This window comes from Budorcas taxicolor, chromosome 24, assembly GCF_023091745.1.
Source record: "Budorcas taxicolor isolate Tak-1 chromosome 24, Takin1.1, whole genome shotgun sequence".
Classification (NCBI taxonomy): domain Eukaryota; kingdom Metazoa; phylum Chordata; class Mammalia; order Artiodactyla; family Bovidae; genus Budorcas; species Budorcas taxicolor.
The window spans coordinates 5,920,473-5,943,847 of NC_068933.1; the positions used below are offsets into that span (position 1 = coordinate 5,920,473).

Consider the following 23,375-nt stretch of genomic DNA (forward strand, 5'->3'; position numbering starts at 1 on the left):
TGCAAATACTGAAGCCAAGCTGCAAACCAGCCCGTCTTCCTGCAGCCCAGGGCAGAGGACCCAGCTGCCCAACCACCTAGCTAGTCATGCCTCTCTTGAGTGTGGAGCGGAACGCAGCAACTGAATGTGGTTGAACTTCACAAAGATAGATTTAACTTTTAAAACCTTCTGGAGGGAAACAGCATACTCATGCATCTGCTAGGCTTCCCTGTGGCTCAGACGGTAAAGACTCTGCCTGCCAAATGCAGGAGACCCAAGTTTAGTTCCTGGATTGGGAAGATCTCCTGGAGAAGGAAATGGCTACTCATTCTGGTATCCTGGCCTGGAGAATTCCATGGATAGAGGAGCGTGGTGGGCTACAGTCTGTGGGGTCGCAAAGAGTTGGACACAACTGAGCAGCTCACACACACATACATCTGCTGTGTTATTGGCATGATATCTTATAATAAGGACACAACATGCATTTATTCTGCAAATAATTACCTGCCAGGCAGGGTTCATCTGTGCTCTGAGGGTACAGAGCAGACACAACAGGCACGATTCTGTCTCATAAAGCTCCCCTTGTATCGTTAGACTGCTAAAACTAGAGACACTTGGCTGAGGGCAGCAAAGAACTGAGAGACAAGCTGCTTTTCCCGATTAAGGTAGCCTGTGAGTCATTCAGATTCTGGTTAATACAGTGGGCTTCTGACTTCCAGCAAGTCTTTTAACTCGCTTCAGTGGCATGTAATTTCCTCACCTGTAGTTGAGCTCTTCACTCGAGAGATGGAAGTGGTCATACAGCGAGTACGCCTCGTTCCCTTCCCAGTCTCTTAGGTGTATTTTCAGCACGTAGCGTTTCTGACCAGTCACTTGCGAAACAAACTCATTTCCCAGCCAGTGTTCACCCGAAGGGTTCCCGAATCCCTGAAATTCAAGTTGAAAAGGTCGCTTACTTCACTTATTTTTCTTTTCCCCCTTCACATATTTGAAATCAGTAGTCCATCAACTTAACATAGAACAAGCATCAGACATTCAGCAGAAATTCCTTCCTGTGCTGTGAAACTTTGGGACCTTCCATATAAGGTTTTTAAAAAATCATTTTTAAGAAGCTAAGCTGTTACCAGAAGGAGATTGGTATTGGAATAATTAGAACAACTTGGAGAACCCCCAGTAGAAACATTGTCATAGGGACCTCCCTGCTGGTCCAGTGCTTGAGGCTTCACTTTCCAATGCAAGGGGTCTGGGTTCAGTCCCTGGTTGGGGAGCTCAGATCCTGCATGCCTGGTGGCCAAAAGCCAAACATAAAACAGAATCAGTGTTGTAACAAATTCAATAAAGACTTAAAAAAAATGGTCCACATCAAAAAAAATCTTAAAACAGAAGCATCACTATAAACACCTTAGTTTGTAGAGGTGTGAGATGCTGTGAAGTAGTCTACCCCTAGAAATGCTGAGCCCACTAGCTTTCGCATGCCTTTGTTTTGATGCTTCATTTACGTTACAGCGACTGGACCATTCTTTAACGTGGTGACAGAAGCACCAGTTAGAAAGATCTTTTTGGTTTCAAAACAAAAAAAATGGTCAAAAATCATTGGTTAGTTTTAGATTTGTGGTGGTAGTCCTGCACATTCTCAAAGTTAGTTTTCACAAGGAAAATTATTTTCAGATGGTTTAAAGAATATCCATACCACTTTATATTCTTTCCAAGTCCTCTGAAAATCAACACTGCCATCTTCACGTCGCTGAATAACTGTCCACCCACCTCCAGCCGTTTCCATGTCACAGTAAGCCTGCAACGGGAACGCACAGTTACTGCCTGGGAAACGTCCGGACTTACATAACAGAAACGAGATGAACAGAGATACTTAGAATACGGCCAGAGCTGATGGGGTTCTCTGGGGTAAATCTCTGTGGTCTTCCAAGAGGCGAAGGATTTTAAGGAAATTGAAAACCATGAATTTAAAATGATGATGAAAAGTAAACAGTAACATAACACGACGTGTGGATGAAAATAGGACCTTGTCATCATCTGTTCTAGGCTAGAGCCCCACCCCGACAGCTGACCCAGAGATCTCTGTTCCTTAGAGGTTTGCTGGAATGGGACACGTTGGCTGATTGGCTCCAAATCTCTCATCTCCAGCCTGCAGAGATCTATTGCTTTGTGTCCACATCCCTGAAAACCTTTATGGTGGCTGCCAGTCCCAATCACCTCTCCAGAGAGTTGTGTAAAAGGGAGACTCTTGGATTGCAGAGCTTCTAAGACTGCTGTGATGCCGTGGAGCTGTTAGGCTTCCTCTGAGTGTGGAATCAAGGTCAGGTTCCATGGTTCACCCCTCAGAAGGAGGGACTGGAGGCTTTGTGTGTGAACCAAGCGGGGCCTGGCGGTTCCGCCTACAGACCCCGACCTCATGCTTCTCTCTGCCTTGCTCACGGCCCCTGTTGTTTCACTTCCCTACTCTTTTGATTTCTGCTTTTAAATGGGCTTGGTGGGTTTAAACTTTGCTCAGGACATGGGATTCCTTCTTGATCTAAGAGCATCCATGCTTAATTTCACCTCAGCTGGAATTTTATTATGAAATTAAAAACCCCTGAAAATAAGATTACACAAATAGTTTTAAATAATGAGATTACAGTAGAACGAAGACGTTTTCCAAAAAGTTAAGATTAATTTCCCTACAGCCTCCAAGGTAGTAAATATGAAAGTTAAGGTTCAAAACCAATGAGAAGTATTCTTTCTTTCTTGTCCTCCACGGTCTTTGGGGATAATTTTGGAGGTGGTTTTGGCAGAGTAAGTTTAAATGTGAACCGTACTGCTTCTTGAGCTGAAATCCTAGGGACTGGGGGCTAACGGTACACCCAGACTGCACCCAGGCCTGTCCCTTCACTGAGTGCACTTGTCTGCCAGCCTGTTCTGAGCCAGCCGAGCGCAGCGGCTGGAGCCCAGCGCCAGATCGCCTGTCCCCCTCTCTCTACCACCTTTCCAGGCTCTCCCCAGCACCGTCACTCAGCCCGGGTCGCCTTCCTGGTGATCCTTATGTTTGGAAACATGTGTTCCGTGAAAGAAAATTTTATTTATCAGGAATGAAATGATTTCCCCACTTAAATTAATCAGCCATATGAAATCGATCTGCTTAAGATAACCCCTTATCGCTCTGAACTCATGTTGTTATTAATCATTATCATTGCTCTGCATCACTCCATTCCAAGCACCAGGCTGGGTTCCTTGTATGTATTATCTATGATCTCACGGCAACTTTGCTGTGATACTCTTAATTCTACATTTTCGAAAGGAGAAAATATTTGGCAAAGTCAGGTTAAGCTGATCAGAGTCATTCAGCTAGTAAGCGTTGGCATATAGGATTTGAATAAAGCCTGTTTAATTCCTGATTCTGCGATGTGTTTTCTACTCCCTCGTGCTTCCCAGATGGGCTTCCCTCGTGCTTCCCAGATGGGCTTCCCTCGTGGCTCAGACAGTAAAGAGTCTGCCTGCGATGCAGGAGACCCAGCTTTGATCCCTGGGTCAGGAAGATCTGGAGAAGGAAATGGCTATGGTGACAAAGCGTGGGACCTTTCAGAGTCACGACTGAGTAACTCACACACATGCTTCCAAACACAGAGAAGCTTGGCTCTTTTGTTAATAGGCCAGAAGTCCCTCCACCCAGCTCCACACTGAAGTCAGTTCAGGAATAATCCTGCCTCTCACTTGCCTCTGGTCCATGAGATGGTCAGTACCACCGACTTCTGTCAACATGTCTTTTAGAAGATCCTTCTAGTAAATTAGCTGAATAAGCTCCATTGGTCTGAGCAGTCACGTGCACACACGTGGACTCTCCTACCCTAAAAGGTGTGCCAGGGGTTAAGGGCCTGCATGCTGTTGTCAGTGAGCCTGTCCTCATTCCTTGACACTCAGTTCTTCAGTGTCAAAATCACCCTGATGAGTTACTGATATTTAAATCAGAGAATGATTCCATCTTGTTACAGAAATCACTCAAGACAAAGGTCTGGGGTCTGAGCCATACTATCCTCTAACCCCATTAGGGGCAATGATAGGATCATGAGAACATTTTAAAATATTTGTCCAGCTTGAAGGGAAGAAAAAAAAAAAAAACAGCACTTATAAAAACTGAAGCATTATGGCTAGTTGGCTCATCCTGCTTCCAGAGGAAGATCGTGCTCCAGTGGAGCTCTCCATGTAGCCAGGAGGTACTGATGAAAATGATGGAGCAGATTGCATCAGGGTCAGAAAAGCAGAAGTCCCCAGATAATGCCCCAGACCCGAGGGCGGGTATCTTGCTCTCAAGTTTGATGTCTTTGAGCAAATAACATTCGATTAAAATGTCACGCTTCAGCTCTTGAGGCCATGGTGAAAGAGTTATTAAACAGCAAACGGAAAAACGTTAGGAGTCAGGTATCCTGTGAAATTTAGGGAAGGAAACCACTGTGTCTCTTAAAAGCAAAAACAACAATGCTTCTGATAAATGCCACCATGCAATGTCTGTCTTGTACAAAAATCTAATGAATTCTAGTTGAAATATTTAAGCTTCTTTGGGAAAGATCTGCCCAGAGAGCTGTTGAGCATCCTTTTCTTGAATTGGAAGATTCAGAGTGAGTTTGAGTGCCCCGCCCTGCAGAGAAGTTGTCCATGGCCCTTTGTTATTGCTATTTAGTCGCAAAGGGATGTCCAACTCTTTTGCGACCCCACAGACTCTAGCCCTCCAGGCTTCTCTGTCCTTGGGACTTCCCAGGCAAGAATACTGGAGTGGGTGGCCATTTCCTTCTCCAGGGGATCTTCCTGACCCAGGGATCGAACCCGAGTCTCCTGCATTGCAGGCAGATTCTTTACCACTGAGCCACCAGGGAAGGCCCTCGTGGCTCTTGGGGGCAGCCAGAACAGTCACGCTTCTCGTACATCGACTGGATGGCGGGCACCGAGCCCTGTCTTCCGTGCTCACCTCCAGCATCACCCCGAAACTGCTCTGTGAGACAGGGGAGCCCGCGGCACATCACAGATGAGGGAGCAGAGGCTGCAGGCAGGGCAGTGACTTGCCGAGAGGCACACGCCGGCAGAGTCAGAGTTTAAGCCCAAGTCTATCAGACTTTCTCAGGCTGTGAATCATGGAGCCTGAAGTCTGGTGGGGAATCCAGAGGTAACTTAATCTGGACCATATATCTTAGAGATGAAAAAATGGGGGTTTCAGAGCTTGTTGTTCCCTGCTGTTCAGTGAGTTGTTTTTACCGCATGTGTGTAAAAGGGCGTGTAAATGCTAACGCTTCCAGCCATCACCTGAGACTCCATCAGCCCAGAGCCATATATCATCCTCTTCCAACACTGAGGCTGTTGGGCTGGTACAGCCACTGGGGCAGGGACACGCAGTGAGGCAGGAAGCGTGACACCACAGTAGGGCGGCTGGTCCCTCTGGGTCTGTTTGGGGTCATTCCACTTCATTCTCCGTCCCCTTCCTCCTCCTGTCACTCCTGTCCTGCCGTCCCCCTGCCTCCAGACCAAGGGCAGACCAACATCTGGTGACAGATAATAGCGTATAAGAAGTTGGCCTGAAAACCAGAGAGCGAAGGGGACTGAAAGGCTTAGTACAGAGTCTGCTCATTACTTTTTCATTGGCAACAGACTGTTTGAGTTTGGGTTTTTTTTTCCTCCCCCTAATGCACTGCTTCTAGGGTGCTAGGACATTAACTGGCTTTCAAGGTTGACTTAGAACACCATGAATGAATTAGATTTCTTTGCAAAGTATTATTCAAGATAAATTGACTGTTTATCTTTTCAGTTCGTAATCAAGCGTATGTTACTGTTTCAAATTCCATGTCTTTATATATAACCTTGATGTTTGTATTCTTTATAAAGTGTTTTTCTCTATCACCATGTTAAATACTGAGGATAATCCTGAGTTCAAAAGGCTAATACTTTCAGGAACCTCTAACATTTTCATTTTGATGCAGCGTTGAGTGCCGTTTCCGTAAGTGTTTCCGTTCATTCAGTTTGTAGCTGCTTTTACAGTTAGTTGTAAACATATTTATAGGCATTTAACAAATACAGTCGTCTCACAGTTATATAGTGCTTCATACTGATTCTTGTGTAAGGCTGTTTTACCTTATAGAAGCCACATTGAAATATTCCCTGGGGAAGTGACTCTGCCTTCCCACCCCCACCCACCCCCATTTAAAGCTTAACGTCTCCCGCAGCAAATTCAGGAGCCACACTCCTGAAAAATCCAGCATAACCAAGAACACCAAGTTAAACTGTACACCGCCTTCTCGTTATGGTAAGTTCTGGTTCTTGGTTCACTTATGCACATACTTGGGAAGAAAAGCCCATCAGAGGGGGTAAGAACAGCCTACGCCAGGGTCCCTAAGCCCCTCTGCAGCAAGTCCACAGCCTTCAGGGCTGTGATGGTGTTTGCGCAGATGGTACGAAAGGACTAGCGGGTGAAACTGCCAGCACCCTGGAATGAACCAACAACGGACACCGTCACCGTGTTCCTCAGTCACACACGTGCAACTGGAGGAGAAAAGCCAGTGTCACCTCAGGATGTCCCTGACGAAGCAGTAAAAATGATGAATTTTATTAAACCTCTACTGCTGCATGTCTGTTTTTCCTATTCCGTTTGATGAAATGGAAGTGGGTATTGATCATTTCTGCACATCAAAGTGCCTGTGGCTGTCTCAAAGAGAGAAACTGTGACTTTTAGTTGCAAACTGAATGAGCTTTTTTTTTTGAATGAAATACCAACCATTGTTACATGAAATAAGGACTGATGCATAAACTATGGTTATTGAAACTCTCAGATTTTGGAAAACATTTTCTTTACAACTAACAAAGAGAGTCTGACACTTCAAGACAAACAACTGACAGGATGCGTGGCCAAGCCAAATGCAAGGGGGGCACAAGCAGATCATGTTACACGGGAGGTGGACGCACAGAACGGGATGGCTGTTTCTGCATCGTTCATGAGCACCGTCAGTGCTGGGGACCCAGCGGCGGGGCTCCGAGTCGCTCGTGGTCAGTGTCTCTTGCTTTGCTCTGCATGCCGCTGGCATGGTGTGAGAACTGTGTATGCAGCTGCTCGGCTTCTGAAACCACCTGCTTCAAGCCAGGGGGCTGAAAACGGGAGGCAGCGCCTTACCTTGATCTCCTCCGTGGAGTTAGGGAACGTCAGTGTGTAGACGCCGCTGGTGGTCAGTCCCGATTTGAATGCTTCCCCGCAGTCTCTGAAGATGATTTGCTCGTCCTTGGCAAGCGAGTATGAGGCTGTTTTTCAAAAAATAGGAAAGCTTTTAAGAGGAGTTTGTGAAAAGATAAAAGCTGAGTATTTTGAGATGCACTTGTGATTGTATCACATTTGAATTGTTAGCGTGAGATGCTAGTTTCTTAAGCCTTTCTGATAAAGTTCCTCTTTCAGCCTGTTTGGTATTAATTCTCAAAGGTCACTACCAATAATCCACACTTCGTTTTCCTTCCCATCAGCTGTACGTAATGCAAGTACTTTGGAGTCCCTCTTTGCAAACTGTTACTTGTGAAAAAGTCTTTCATCTTGAGTAGACTCAGATAAAGCGATTGGGAAAGAATAAAGAGCGTGCCTAAAAGGGTGCTGGCTCTGCAGTGCCTAGACCCACCGCCACTCGCCAGTTAGGCTCGGGGGGGGGATTGTTTTCTTCTTGTGCATCTGAGGCCAACTGTTGAGATAGTAATATTTCTTTAGACCATTGGGTGAAGACTCCTCAGTATTCTTTGGATTTTTAGCAACCATCTCACAGTAGCTTGTCTTAAAGTATAATGAAAGTGTTAATCGCTCAATCGTGTCTGACTCTGCGATCCCATGGACTGTAGTCCGCCATGTGTTAAACAGGAACCTAAAATTTATTTATCTGTGTCTTTGAAATTCTTCCTTGAAAGTGTAAAACGTCTAGGACTATGAAATTCTTTCAAATTTTTTGTTTCAGTCTCAACAGACTTCCCAATCCTTTTTTTTTTTTTTTTGCCACATTAAAAAAAAAAAATGTTTGTGTGCATCTGTTCTTGCAGGTATGTGTTTATCTTCCTTCTAGAGACTGACCAGCGCCCCAGGCTCTGGACCAGGTGGGGCTGGCAGGCTGCTCGGGCCGGGGCTCCGTCCACCCGCCGGCCGAGGCAAGCGGGCAAACCAAGCTCGTCCTGCCGCCTGTCTCCTTGCTGCTTGTTTCTGCCAGGATCTGAGCTGTGTGGTTTTCCTCTGCTTTGGCTCATCAAAGCTGGCACCTCACACTGTCTTGGTCCTACCAGGCATCAGGTGACTGTCTTTTCCTTTTCTACACGTGTGAAAAAATGCAAATTTTTCAAAATTACAAAGGAGTGTGACTCTCTTTGGAAGGCATGCAGTGCAGACCCGCCACGTAGCACAGGTCATGCTTGTTCGTCTGCTTCCTGGTTTAAGTAGAAACCTTGTTTAAACGTCTCTGTTACTGAAGTGGGCATAACTGTATGACTCAAGGGAAACGTGAGAACAAACTTCTTACCGAAATGAAGAAATATCTCTACGTGAGTCACATGTAAAGTGCCTCTGTGTCGAACGAAAACGTTTGGAAGGGCTCTGTGCAACAGGCCATAGTAAGAGCTAGACCCAGTGTTTGAGAAAAAGCAATCTTAAAATACCGCCCAGGTTGGGTATCATCTCTCTAGTTAATGATGGAAGATGTATCCCTGCTTCCCTCTAATATGGAAGTTGAAGGATATAAAACAGGAATAAGGAAGAAGAGATGCCGTTACGGGTGTGTGAGAGCAGGACCTTGGCATTTCTTGGATACCGGTCTTAACGCAAGCATTGTCTCATTTAACCTTCACAACAACCCTATGGGCCTAGTATTGTTCTTCTCTCCTAAAAAATAAAAAAATATTCACTCTGCTTTAGTAATGGAGAAGGAAATGGCAACCCACTGCAATATTTTTTGCCTGGAGAATCTCCATGGACAGAGGTGTCTGGCGGCTTGCAGTCCATGGGGTCTCAAGGAGTTGCACACGACTGAGCAACTAAGCACGTGGTGTAGTAACTCGGCCAGCCCTAGACACCTGTGTTAGCAGTGGAACTAACTGAAGGAAGGCTCTCCGAGCCCAGGAACAAAAGGTGGTTTGAGGTGGTTTGCCTCATAATATTTAATTAGTATAAATATATATTGCCCTTCCCCGCTCTCTCCTTCTGTTTAATTGGTTCCATATTGAGGCCCTATAAAGTATTCATATGAAATAAGAGAAATAGTGAGAGAAATAGTGCCTTTCTTGGAAAATGAAAGGTTTTTTGTGTTTTTTCGATGAATTTTTGAAGTTTCACCGACTAATGACAAAACAGAGGAAAAACTTATATGTAAACTTGACTTACGGTTTGATGTTGACATCAGAGTCAGTAAATTATTAACTGTCTCCATCAGATCATGTTGCTGCTTTTGGAGAACTGAGTTATTCACCGTGGCCGTCACCAGTTGCTTCTCCAGTTCCTCAATGATGGAATTTTGCCTGGATACTAACACCTGGAGCTGGTCTTTCTCTTCTTTGATTGACCGAAGTTGAACTATGTGCTTGTCTTCCATGTCTAGGACTTTCTTTTCCAGGAAGCTTGTCAAGGGACATAATTGTTAGTTAGTGAAGGGTTTTCTGATCACCATCAAAGCCATGAGCTTGGTAAACATCTAATCAGTTTCATAATCCTTATACAGTCATTTATATTTATGGAATTTCTGCTTCTGCATGGCCCTCTGGTAAGATGTCACATAAGTTATAAAGTAATCAGATGTTGCCAGAGCCATGAGGAGGCTCTCAAGCATGCTGAGATCAGACAGAGAACACAGATATGACATAGGCATGAAGAGAAAGTGCCCTGGTGAAAATGTAAGGTTCATGACTAGAAGTTTCCACATGCACTGCCTGTGAGACCATGGTTTTTCTCAAGAGGAACGTGGGCGTTGAGAAGGTGCCCTCGGTGTTGGGAACTCCTGGGGGTGAGAGCTCCGGGCTGAGAATGTCGTCTCTGCACGTGAACCCCCCTGGTGTTACTCTATCTGTGGGAAAGTCCACTTACAGTCATGAATCTCTACCTAAAATGAAGGCTTTAGATTAGATGATGATCTCCGAGACCCCTTCTAGTTCAAATAATCTGTGAGTCTATTATTCCTTTTTGGGGGACAGTAACATTTTCTGAACCTTTAACCTTGGGAACATTACTAAGCTAACTAAGGGCCTAACTACCCATTCCAGGTCTTACCTATAAGCATTAATAATCAGTATTAGTACTAATTATTATTAAATTCAGTTGCAGCTCTTAAATTTATCACAGTCCAATTGTCAATTTTTTTCTTTTTCCCAAATCTCTGCCAGTATAATCCAGAGATCAGTCACATCCTTGCCTAAAGATTGAGTCTCAAAATTACATACAAGCAGGTGCTGAAGAGTGAAGCCCAGCCTCAGGCCATCCCAGACCAGACTAGCTGTGAGCAGGACCACGTATCTCTGTGTGTAAAGCTTAAAAGAGTCTCAGAGATCAGATCTCAGAGCCGTGTCCTGCAAAATGCACATCTGGCCCCTTCACTGGCTTCTGCAGTCAATTTAGTGAGTTGTATTATGCTTTTTTTTTTTAATAAAAGGAAATTAAATAAGTGGGATAAGACATGAGGATAAATTTATAGCAAGAATTTTGCACAGAGCAGCAAATGCCCTGGCCAGTGTGGGCAGATGGGGGGCGGGGGGGGGGGGGGGCGGTGCCGTGGGGACGCCTGTGTCACTGACACTCTGCTCGTTAGCATCTCACTTGGATTCCTGACACAGGATGAGCTGCTCGATCATCACCATAGAAGTTGGACGTTGGTACTGTGTAACTTTGTGTTAACGTAAGTCATGGTCTGTTGAGAAATGTGGGGAAATATCAAGGCTGAATCATGTTTCTTTTATGTGTTTTTATTGCCTGTCTTCAGAAGGGGACATCATAAATGACAATGCTTTTCAGTAACAACTGAATCATATATCGGTAATTGTAATTTAATTGAACTGGTATAAGTAGCCCCTAAATCATCTATTTTTAGAAGGAAAGAAATGATAAGATGAAAAAAGTACAGTAATTTTCAACTTCATCTCATGGTTATTTTCAGGAAGATGTTGATGCTATTAAGTACTTTGACTTCACTGGAAAAGAATTAAGTACTTCATGTTCCACGAAGAAAGCGATCACACTTTGTGAGAACTATTGAAGATATTTTAAAATATGGTCTGTCAAATGTGCAACACATTCACGAATTTTTGTAATGATGAAATCTGCAGCTGAAACTTTAGGCTAGTCCACGTCTTAGGCTAGCCTCAAATGTTAAGGTACCTGAAGACAGCATGCCAGACTCACTGAACGCTATAAAATCATCAACATGACCTTATTATTTATTTAAAGTTGTTGAGAAAAGAAACACATTATTGCCATTTCATTTCATATTGTGTCAAAAGAGAATATGATTCCTGCAGCTGCTAAAAAGGTTATTCTTCTGCAGGTGTAGATTCGTTATGTATAGTTTTTGTAAGTCCGCTGATAAAAGCTACATCTCACTATTGCAGGTCGTCAGAAACAGTTCTGTGGCTCCGGTCTGAGTCAGGTGTGTGCGCTCGGTTGCTTTGTCATGTCTGACTCTTAGCAACCCCATGGACAGTACCTGCCAGGCTCCTCTGTCCATGGAGTTTTCCAGACAAGAATACTGGAGTGGGTTGCCATTTCTTTCTCCAGGGGGTCTTCTCAACTCAGGAATTGAACCTGAGTCTCTTGCATCTCCTGCATTGCAGGCGGATTCTTTACCCCTGTGCCACCAGGTTTGAGTTAGATATTTGCAATTCAGGTGTGGAGCTCTGCTGTTGCAAGTGACGTAGGATTTTAGTTTGTTAGAGATGTTTGTTCAGCAGAGTGGTTTTATGGAGAAAATGTTGTGATGTTTGAAAATAACTCATAAATAGGGGCTTCCCTGGTGAATCAGATTGTAAAAATAACTCATACGAAAAATGGATTGAAATTATTGGAAAAGCACACTACTGGTCAAATGTCAGTTAACCCGGGGAAAACTGTAGGATTAAGGGGTGTAGGGAGGAATGTGAAGGATCATTTAAGCAAGAATTATCAGAAAACACAGCAGCTTCCTGTGTGGTTGGAGTCACTATTCTATACATTGTAAAGCTTTAACATACGAAAGAATTTTATCAAATTATCAAATCATGAATGATTAAAAAATGTAGTGAAAGTTGTTGATTGCGTTTCATAGCAGTTCAGGCTGAAAAAAAATTGCATATTGTGATAAGTGAAAATATTAAGCAGTGTATCTCAATTGAGAATTAGATGCATACTTATCTAGACAAAAGGGAATACCATTTGAAAACTATTTATAAAGTTGTTATCTGGGTAACATAACTGACACATGTAAGTGATCGTTTTAGCGCCATAACATACTAACACAGGAATTAAGGCGGGAACCACGTCCCGCACCAGAGTGTCCCACTCAGGGGAACACTAAATAAGGCTGTATTACTTTTCATAAGAGAGAAATGTGGAACATTAAAATATTTAGAATAAAAATCTACTTGGTACAGATGAATGGATAGTGGTACATATATACAATGAAATACTATTCAGCGACAAAAAAGAACGGAATTTGAGTCAGTTTTAGTGAGGTGAGTGACCCCAAGCCTGTTAGAGAGTGAAGTAAGTCAGAAAGAGAAAAGTATCATGTATTAATGCTTATTTATGGAATACCGAGAAAAGATGGTGTCGATGAAGCTATTTGCAGTGAAGGAGTGGAGACTCCGATAGAGAAGGGGCGTGTGGGCACAGTGGGGAGAGGGGAGAGTGGGGCGGACGGAGAGAGCGGCACTGACGTGTGCGTGCACTGTCACACGTGAGCTCGGTGGCTGGCGAGAAGCTGCTGTGCGCCATAACACAGGAGCCCAGCCGCTGCCCTGGGACGACGAGAGGGCTGGGCTGGCAGGAGGGGAGGGAGGTGATCCATGTATAAATATGGCTGATTTCTGGCGTTGTATGGCAGAAACCAGTACAACACTGTAAAATAGTTTTCACCCAATTAAGAGTTTACCCAAAAAAAATCGACATGCTTTTCAAAACTTTCAGTGGATTTGGTCTGTTACCCACGGGACAGAATTGTTTCAGTTTAGTTCTCAGTAAAAGGAAAGAATGATCATGAGACAGTAAGTGCCATCATTTTTGGCTGTGAATGAAGAATTACGTAGTTGTGTAACAGTGTGTTGTTACGTGTCGAAGATGCATGTCCTGATTAGAGACAAGGAGTTACACACCCGGAATGTGAACAGAACTACCCTCCTACGTCCCCACCTGAGGAAGCCTATGAAAACAGTCCCCGCTGGTCACCCATAATCTTGGTTTTTGTATCAGTGTTTTTTTGAGAGCTTTTAACATTTTATTTAGATATTAACATAACTGTATTTAATAACTTTTGTTTTTACTTTAGCATATGCTTTAAAAATAAACATTGCATCATGAAATGTGCGTTGGTTTACAATAAGGTGTAGTTTTCCTGCTGTAGACCGTTTTCCGTTGAAATAAACTAAGTTCTCAGAGGCAAAGAACTTGTTAATTTCAAAATGCCTCAGTAGTAGTTTTCTGTGGATTGATGTAAAATCCTGAGGCAAAATTTGGAGGATTCATGTAAGAGGATCTTTAAGAGGCCCAGAATGTTAAAAAAAAAAAAAAAATCAAGGACTATTTTAGAAGGTGATACCATTTTGGTGTTTTTCTCCAAACCCTCTTCCTACGTGCCCGTCAACTCCTGATCCTTGCACTGTACAGTAGGAAATTCGGCATTTTGAAAGCCGTGCTTATTTATAGTTAATAATCACTTGAAATAGGCTTTCATATCTAGAAAGTGTATGATTCTGGATTACACCTCTCTTTATATTTTTATTACCTGTTCTTATCTTGCAGTTTGCTTATTTCACTGGTCTGATCCAAAATCTGTTTTTCCAATTTGTTTGTAGAAAGGGAGTGTTCTAGAAGCTGAAGTTCAAGTCTTGTTGTCTGATTTAATACCTAAATGTAACAAAATAAAATTCCTACTTAGTATTTTTTAAAATTAGATACAAAGTCATCTAAATTATAGGAAAAAATAAATAAAATATTACTTATTTACCCAAGTATCTTATTTTGACATATTTTTCATTTTCAGAAAAGGTTCATTGTGGTGGAATGCTTAAGTGTGCTAAACATTTTTTTTTTTTTGCCACGTTATTTTGGAAGGGATTCAATAGTTCTGGAGAGTGGTGTCAAATAATATAATGTTCATTTTCTTCTTCTGCCCTGTTTTGTCATTCCACACAGTGGAGTAATCAGGAGCATAAAATGGTCATATTTAATATATCAGAAATGGTTGATAAAGGAAAAGAGGCATCTCCTTCGCTCGAGACAGCTGTCGCCCCCATCCCTGCGTCGGTGCAGTGTTGAGAGCTGCCTGCTTCCATTCTGTAAGAGCACAGCTCGCTTTTAGCCTGGCATTTCCTTATTTGTAGTCTCTTGTTTAGTCTCCCTCCCTTTCCTTTTCCATGTCTCTTTTTCCTATTTTAAAAGTCATGTCAGCCCTTCAGGAAACGAGAGCATCAGCATGGAGCAGGAGCTGGGTCTCGCTCTGCGGGCCTTTCTGACACGCACCATGTGCAGTATCGCTGTTCCATTGTGTGCCGACAACTTCAAGAATGAATTCTTTCGCCTTTGGCTGCATTTTAGCAGGAAGAGTGCGGTGACTCATGTCCTCTGTGTCATGGTTACTCAGGATGTGACGTCATGTGCTAAGTGTCAGGCAGAATTGTTGGCCGGAATGAGGGTCCTTGAAAGCAGCATTGTTTGCTTGGGGTCTGTGTCATTCATGAACGCCTTGGCATGGCCCCATCACACGGGTTTAGGGACAGCCTGGTCTTCAAAGCTGGATGCCTTCCTGCCATGATGACTCTTCTGTGCATGAGTAAAGACCCCAGCCAGCCCCAAGGTGTGATTGGATACTAACACCTCGAATATAGATAGGGCCTACATCTTCTGTGGGCCCCAACAATGTGCACTGGTTATTGAGAGAAGGAACTGGAAACTTGTCTTAGATTTTGCTCCTAAGGGAGCTCAGTGAGTTCAGCAGGGGAGGGGCAACCGCTGGGTCCTGACCGATCCAGGACCAATGCCATGTTTTCCCATCACTTTTCCAAAGGCCTCCAGCTGCAGGTGACTCTAAATTACCCAGGTCTCGTGGTTTTCTATTGTGTCTAAGATCTCAGGCCTCACAGTCTGGTTTAATAGTCTCTCACGCTGACAGGCTCGAAGAATCTTCTAATCAATCAGAACCTTTCATGTTTGAATTTAACCAGCTTCACACAGTCACTGCCCACCAGATACCTGAGTAAACTGATGCATAATTTGGTCCCTCGATGTCTTTGATTAGGCTCAGCCTCTTATTGTGTTTAGTCAGATAGTACAGGCCGTTTTCTTCCCAGCCATCTTCCTATTTTCCTGTTTTCCACCTAGTTTTGTAATAGATTTTTTTTAAAAATCATGTGACTCAACAAAATCTCGTTAAATGCTAGTGAGTCTAACTTACGGAGGACGGCCAGGGTTTCCATTATTGCTTTGTATCTGATGCTTTTTTCTTACTCTCACCTGAAACATAGGCAGCGTTGTATTCGGGTCTTCTTGGCTGTGCGTGGCTTTCTCTGGTTGAGACGAGGGGCTCCTCGTCGCCCTGTGTGGACTTCTTCCTGCTGTGGCTTTTCTTGTTGCAGGTGGAGCACAGGCTGTGGGCGTTCTGTCTCCGGTGGCTGCAGCGTGTGGGCATGCGGAGCCTTACCTTCCCTGACCAGGGATTGAACTCGGCCCCCAAATTGGCAGGCAGATTCTTACCCACTGCGCCACCAGGGAGGCCCCAGGACTGTTTTCTGGAGGGCTTGATGGTTCATCAGTTGTATTCTCAGAAGGTGGGCGTGTGACTCAAATATTACTAATCTGTTTGAATAGTTGACCATGGGTATATTTATACATTTACTTCTAGATGTTTGTGTCTTAACTTGTTAGATTTTAATTTACCTTTAAGAATTTTGAGTACCTTGTGATCCATTGTATAAAATGTCTGTATTTACTATTCTGATATTGTGGAGATATTTGATAAGCAAAGAACATCTTATTCTGTACTCAGCTAAGAATCTTTTCTTCTCCTGCCCCTCCCTTGCTGTCTCTCTGCTTGTCCAGCGGTTCTCGGGGCAGCGATGGGAGAACACCAGTGCCCTTCTCAACATGGGCTGCCTCGATTGGAAGGCTCGTGATTTCTCTTCTCCCTTATCGCCTCCTGGCTGATGCTGGGCATGTCTTGGTTCTTTAGCTTAAGGAGCACATGAATCATAAAATTATACAGGAATAATATGTCATGGAAAACGTTGTCAGTTAAATCTACTTTTTTTTTTTTTTTTTAGCATTACTTATAACTCATGGTAGGAAGGTACTCCTCAGAAGCCTATAAAGAAGTCAGGATTAGAACCCAGCAGGCCGTCTTACCAGTGGTGAATCTTGAACTTGGAGCTTCTCCATAGATCCCCCCACAGCACTGTTTGCCCATCGGGAGTCTCCCTATTGGGTCACCTGTGGCGGGCCATCCAGCATGGCTCCAGACGAACTTCAGTCTGTTGTTTTGCTGTTATTCTTCTAATATTTTCAGAGTTCATATTCTGCTTTCCTACCATTAATTGATGGCTCATAGAACCTTAAAGCTCACGGAGAACTGGCCAGCTCTCCAGTTCAGAGTCACCACCTCGGAGGCCTGCGGAAAGCTGGTGCCTCGCTCCGATTCATTCATCGGGTTAGTCATGGGACTCAGGTCTTCGGGCTGAAAGCTAAGCCCTCTCTGAGCCTCTGCTGCTGCTGCTCACTCTTCCCTTTGCTTCCTTCTCTTGCATAAACTCACAGCACAGGTTGTTTTCACAGTTCTACGAGACTTAGGTTTCACCGTAACTCAAGAGATGGGGTCAAGAACTCTGCCTCTGCTCTTCATGCCTGAAGTACATGAAAACGTTAAGGGCTCAGAACTGAGAAGTTCATCTAGAGTCCAAAAAGCACCACTAAGACAATGGAGCACTTATCTTTTAGCAAGAGTGAATACTGTGAAACTGGTCTGAATGTCCTCAGTAGAATAAACGTAATTTAATGTCAGTATTAAAAATATATATTTCCTGGTTTTAATTTCTATCTAGACACAAATTCTTAACTGCTTACCAAGTCATCCTTTCTTCTGCTTTTCTGGAGCTTTCCCTGCTTCTCCCTCGTGTCATTAGGCAACGATTTTGTGCTAGTTTTTGTCAGTCTGGGCCACTCTGGGTTCCCTGTTTCCCTACTTACTTGGGCTTCAACATCTGTTAACTTCCGGGTCTGCTCTGCAGTTTGATTGAGCAGGTTGGTCCCTATTTCTATCATCACAGCGGTCTGGTTCTGCACTGCATTCTGTTGTATCTCCACCATCTCTTTCTTCATGTTGTCCTGGATGTAATTCTCAAGCTAGAAAAGAGCAAGTGTCAGAAAGACAGTCATTGGTCAAACGATCAGACATTGTATTCCTACTTCATTTCCCTGCCTTTTGAAACATCTCTTGGAAGACGTGCACCTTGCTCTGATATGGGGAAATCTTGCTTTTTTTTTTAATCACTAGCAATAAAAAACAGCATGATTTTATATTCACTCAAAATCCAGCAGCTCAGTAACAGCATGTGTGGGAGACAGACTGTTTAGGCAGCCCAAGAAGTCCACCCGGTGGTGAAACCACAGCTCAGAGGCGGCAGGTGACCAGCCATCGGGCAGGTAGGGCCACGGGATTTCAGTGTGTTGCGTTCCTGTGATGCAGAAAATGAAAATTTGGTATAAGGAAGCATCACTTTCTAGCATGTTCTAGACTGTGGTTTCTTGAAATACAGGCTTTAGAAGACACTTAAGCTAGAGCACGAGGAAGGACACACCTTTGGGTTTTCTGGGTAACTCAGGGCCACACTCCATAAAGACCACTCTCCCCACCAACTTCCCTCTTATGCGTTCATCACACATTAGACCTGTTAAGTTTCTCTGTGGTTTTCCCTGTGGTTTTCCACGGTTTCGTCATTTTCCCGATCAGGCAGACTTAATCATATGCTCGTCTGTTCATCTCGTGGGACTGTCAGGATGGTTCTCCTGCCTTGAGTTGCTGTGGACTGTGGGTGGGCCAGCTCATTTTAACATTCGCTTGTGTGCAAGAGCATCGGGAAGCTCATTCACTGCCATGGTCTAGATGCCTATGTCTTTGGCAGTTAAAATGCACAGTTAAATACAAATGCAGACTAGCCAGGTACATGTGAGGAGTCTGTGCACAACTTTGTGCAAACTGTTCCTCCATTTTCTGTGAACTCTAGGTAAGCTGCTCGGCTTTCGGAGAACCACAGAGTCCTCATATATATAATAGGGTTTCAGTTTGGTCAAGAGGAACGTTTCAAGGATTAATTAAGCTATATTTTTAAAGGCATTGTGCCAAAAGGTCTATAGTCTTTCTTAATTTATTCTTGCCTTTTTTCTCTCCCCCGCCTTTTAAAAATTGTAACTTTTACAATTTAAATACATGATCTAAAATAACTCATGGATAGAAGTTTGTAATTTCTCCTCCCCCGCCCTTTCTGCCTGCCTCTCATTCCCCCCCTTCCTCCACTACCCTGGGAATAATGGAATTTTTGAGGTTAAAGTTAAAGCTATGTAAATCATCCAGAAAAGTTGTCTTAGTTACTCTTAACACCCAACAAAGATAATATTTAGAAAGACATATTCTGGGAAGTTTGGAACTATTAAAGATACACTCAAGCTGGAGTTTGGTTCAAGTCCATATGCTGAAGTAGTAATTTACAAACTAGTAGAAAGAAGTCTTAATCTTCTCATTGGTTTCTGTAGTTAAGAGCTAAATAGAAGCAGTTCTATCTCCCGTCATTCTAAATCACATAACTAGAAGGGGAAAATGGATCCTTGATCATCCCCCACCCTGACTCTAGAACCAACGAGTCAAACGTGGTTACAGTCAACAAGAGACACGAGAGGCTTGTTTACAACTCGGTATTTGAAAGTCAAGTTGCAATTTAAAATTAGATTCAAGAACTTCAAAAGACATAAAAGACCTAAATTTTTAAAAATAAAATTTCTTAACTTTATGGCCATATCTTTCTGTAAGCTTGAAAACAATAGGATATAAATGCTTTTTAAGTCACTATTTTTCAGCTTTTCTACGATGACAAAGTCTATGTATGAGGTGTGCACATCTCGTGTAAAAGCATACATATCAGTGTATGTTGGAGGGGAAATTGCAGATCTGTATACATGTTTGTATAGAGATAGTATATACAGTGTATACCTACATCATTCATTTTTATATGTATAATATATGCAACTGTATAAAGTAGAAGTCTATATGATACTGACCCAACTGCTAACCACCTGAAATCTGTGAGAGAAGAGAAAAGCAGGAATACTCAGTCTTAGATTCTTTTTTGATTCTCAACAAGTTTTGTGATTTCACACTTGACACAGTGAAATTAAGGTTATAAGAGAAAAGGGCAACATGACAGCTGTACATATATATAACGGGATATTTCCCAGCCGCTACAGAGAAAGAATGTCAGTCAGTTCTAGTGAGGTGAATGAACCCAGAGCCTATTGTACATAGTAAAGTAAGTCAGAGAAATAAATACAGTATATTAATGCATGTACATGTGGAATCTAGGAAAATGCTATTGGTGAGCCTATTTGTAGGGAAGGAGTGGAGATGCAGATGTAGGAAATGGACTTGTGGGCGCAGGGGGAGAGAGAGTGGGACGAATGGAGAAAGTTGCGTCGGCATACATGCACTGTCACGTGTGAAATGTCGCTGCCGAGAAGTTGCCGCACAGGGCAGGGAGCCCAGTCTGGCTCTGTGACGACTGCAGGGGTCGAACGGCAGGGTGGAGGGACGAGATGCAGGTATAATCGTGACTGATTTGCACTGTTGTATGGAGGAAACCAACACAACATTGTAAAAAAACTTTTTTTAATTTAAAATTTAAAAGCATATAGTTGCTCCCCAGAACAAAAGTAACAGTAACAGCCACAGTAACTCCAATAACTAAAGCCTAGCTGACGCTTATTGGTTGCTCCCACGTCTCAGCTGCTGTGCTCACCTCTTTCCACGGACCCAGGTACCATTCTCACTCACATGGGCACTTCTGGACTCTGGGGCAGACTGGTAGTTCAACCCAGAGGCCACACCCCACTTTCTGCCTTTTAACAGCCAAAGTGGTATGTTCCAAAACTAATGTGAGCCTGCCTTTCAATGTCCAAGATTCTCAGGGCCTTAGAAAAGAGAGGGAGACCACCTACCGTGCAGTTAAGGAAGCCGAAGGGGTCATTTTTACTCACAGAAAAGCCTAGATGTGAAGATGACCACTGATGATTTCTATCTCCTGGGAGCATCATGACAAAAGAATCTTTTTCACTCCGAAGACTAGCAGTAATTTTTAGTGAGAAAGACTCTGAATGTTCATTATACAGTGTGAAAATTTCCCATTTAATGAAGCCTTTCCCTAAATCAGCATAAGACCAGATCTAGGAATGAAGCAGTTTGGTTGATCCACGCCGACAGCTGTGTTTTAAAAATTCCCATCTCTTGATGTTGATGGATTAGTTATTTTCTAGTTTATTGCCCCAATACATCTTTCTGTTTAGTATCCCCTCTGTTTAATTGCCTTCAACTTTAGCCCAGAAATAACTGAAATCGGCGCAGTGAAATTGCACTCTTAATATAAGGAAGTCTTCGTACGAGAAAGAACATGGGGCAAGTGAGATCTCTCCCCCCGTTGGCAGCCCGCAGCGTTTCCCGCTCTCGCTGTGTGCCCTCAGCTGCTGTTACCAAAACAGTTTCAAGACACTCGAGCCTCCCGAGGGAGGGGCAGGGTTCTTTCTCGCTTCACATGGGTGGCTTCACGCACTCATATTTTGCAGGGATGTTTGACGTTGCCCTCATGTCTGAACATTATTAGGCAGCAGTTCTGATCTGTGGGTCCAAGCGCCTCGGAAAGGTTCCCATTACAAGCTAGAAAGGACTGCGTGGACATTCATCATGTCCTCGTTTTAATCGGTGGTCCAAACACGCTTCCAAGTATGGGTCCTTGAGCTGTTTCTCTTTCCTTTGGATTCATATGGATTACCCACACCTGAATTAGCATTGTAAGGCTATTGCTGTGATTATAAGCTGTGTAGATTTTTTGCTTGATATTATTTTTTATTTGTAAAAGAGTTGCACTCCAAACAACATCTTTTAAACGTTGGCAACACATTGAAATTCAAGCAGCCAGAGGAAAATATTTTAGCAAAACATAGACATATATGTATTGTTTTAATGTGAAATATGTCCAGAGGTTTTTCATTGCTCCCCCAACATTTGGAAAGATCAGATTTGACAGGAAAAGTAAGCCCATTTTTGAAGCAACTCTGGCAGATTGATTGCACACCAAAATGTTTTCCTGGCTGTCTTCCTTTTCACCAAGATTATCATTTTTTTTGCACCAAAAGGAAAGTAATCTTGAAATTGGCTGGGGAAAAGAATGCATGGATAGTGTACAAAGCCCGTCCCTAACTTTGAGATTTTGATGTTGCTCATCACTACTGTTTTTTTAATTTATCTACTTTTGGCTGCACTGGGTCTCCTTTGCTTTGTGCAGGCTTTCTCTAGTTGTGGCAAGCGGGAACAACTCTCAAGTGGTGGTGCGAGGGCTTCACATTGTGGTGGCTTCTCTGTTGTGGAGCGCAGGCTCTAGGGGCACAGGCTTCAGTGGCTGTGGCGCGCGGGATCCGTGGCTGTGGTGCGTGGGATCAGTAACTGGCGCATGGGATCAATAACTGGCGCGTGGGATCAGTGGCTGTGGCGCAGGGCCTTAATTGCTCCGTGGTGCGTGGGATCAGTAACTGGCGCATGGGATCAGTAACTGGTGCGTGGGATCAGTGGCTGTGGCGCAGGCCTTAGTTGCTCCGTGGCACGTGGGATCAGTAACTGGTGCGTGGGATCAGTGGCTGTGGCGTGTGGGATCCGTGGCTGTGGCGCAGGCCTTAGTTGCTCCTTGGCACATGGGATCAGTGGCTGTGGCGCAGGGCCTTAGTTGCTCTGTGGTGCATGGGATCAGTAACTGGCGCATGGGATCAGTGGCTGTGGTGCATGGGATCCGTGGCTGTGGCACAGGCCTTAGTTGCTCCGTGCTGCATGGGATCAGTAACTGGCGCGTGGGATCAGTAGCTGTGGCGCGTGGGATCCGTGGCTGTGGCGCAGGCCTTAGTTGCTCCGTGCTGCATGGGATCAGTAACTGGCGCGTGGGAGCTGTGGCTGTGGCGTGTGGGATCCGTGGCTGTGACGCAGGCCTTAGTTGCTCCGTGCTTGATGGGATCAGTAACTGGCGCCTGGGAGCTGTGGCTGTGGCGTGTGGGATCCGTGGCTGTGGCGCATGGGATGAGTAGCTGTGATGCGTGGGATCCATGGCTGTGGCGCAGGCCTTAGTTGCTCTGTGGTGCATGGGATCAGTAACTGGCACGTGGGAGCCGTGGCTGTGGCGCAGGCCTTAGTTGCTCCGTGGTGTGTGGGATCAGTAGCTGGCATATGGGATCCGTGGCTGTGGCGCAGGCCTTAGTTGCTCTGTGGTGCGTGGGATCAGTAGCTGGCGTATGGGATCCGTGGCTGTGGCACGGGGCCTTAGTTGCTCCGTGGCGCATGCGATCTTCCTGGACCTGGGGTTGAACCCACATCACCTGCATTGGCAGGTAGGTTCTTTCCCACTGAGCCACAAGGGACGTCTGATCACTTCTATTTAAACAGAGCTCCGTGTCCTGATGACGCCCTTTAGTTCATTAGGTTTTGCCCATCTGGACGACCTAATCTCCCTAGGCAATTAACAAACAACTTGAGGTTTTCTTGGAAACATTTTATTCTGTAGTACTTCAATTTAGAAACAAGATACTTTAGCTGTTCTCTCTTTCCCATCCAAAAGGATGCTCTTCCTCCCTTGGTAATCCCTCTGACTTGATCCCTTCTTCCCACCCAAGGTGTGCCCTCCTCTGTCTTCTAGATTGCCGTGCAGCCCCTGATTCTGGCCCCACAACCTGAGAGTCAGCGCTTACTGCAGGCTCCTTCCCCCCGCAGCTCCTGCACTCCGCGGCACCTGGGCCTCTGAGCTGATGTGCAGCACACACCCTTCCTGACCTGGGCTCCTTAATCTCCACGCCTCACTCCCTGCACACACCTGCCTCGTAGAGGCACCAGACACGGAGGCTGCTTTACCCGCTCACCCCCTTCATCCCTCCGACCTGTGTCATCTTT

The 23,375-nt window shown here is 44.4% G+C and overlaps 2 protein-coding genes across 4 annotated transcripts in view; one reads left to right on the top strand and one right to left on the bottom strand.

Moving 5' to 3' along the window:
* The window catches only part of MCPH1 (microcephalin 1), a 227,715-nt gene that overhangs the window by 106,470 nt on the left and 97,870 nt on the right, over window positions 1–23,375 (top strand). The gene's annotated exons all lie outside the window — the stretch shown is intronic.
* The window catches only part of ANGPT2 (angiopoietin 2), a 56,160-nt gene that overhangs the window by 7,663 nt on the left and 25,122 nt on the right, over window positions 1–23,375 (bottom strand). Inside the window, exons 2-7 of the mRNA XM_052661249.1 lie at window positions 17,375–17,530; window positions 13,923–14,044; window positions 9,347–9,579; window positions 7,121–7,245; window positions 1,670–1,771; window positions 740–906 (exon numbers count right to left, since the gene is read on the bottom strand). Of these exons, the coding sequence (XP_052517209.1) occupies window positions 740–906; window positions 1,670–1,771; window positions 7,121–7,245; window positions 9,347–9,579; window positions 13,923–14,044; window positions 17,375–17,530 (905 nt within the window). The remainder of the gene's footprint in view (window positions 1–739; window positions 907–1,669; window positions 1,772–7,120; window positions 7,246–9,346; window positions 9,580–13,922; window positions 14,045–17,374; window positions 17,531–23,375) is intronic.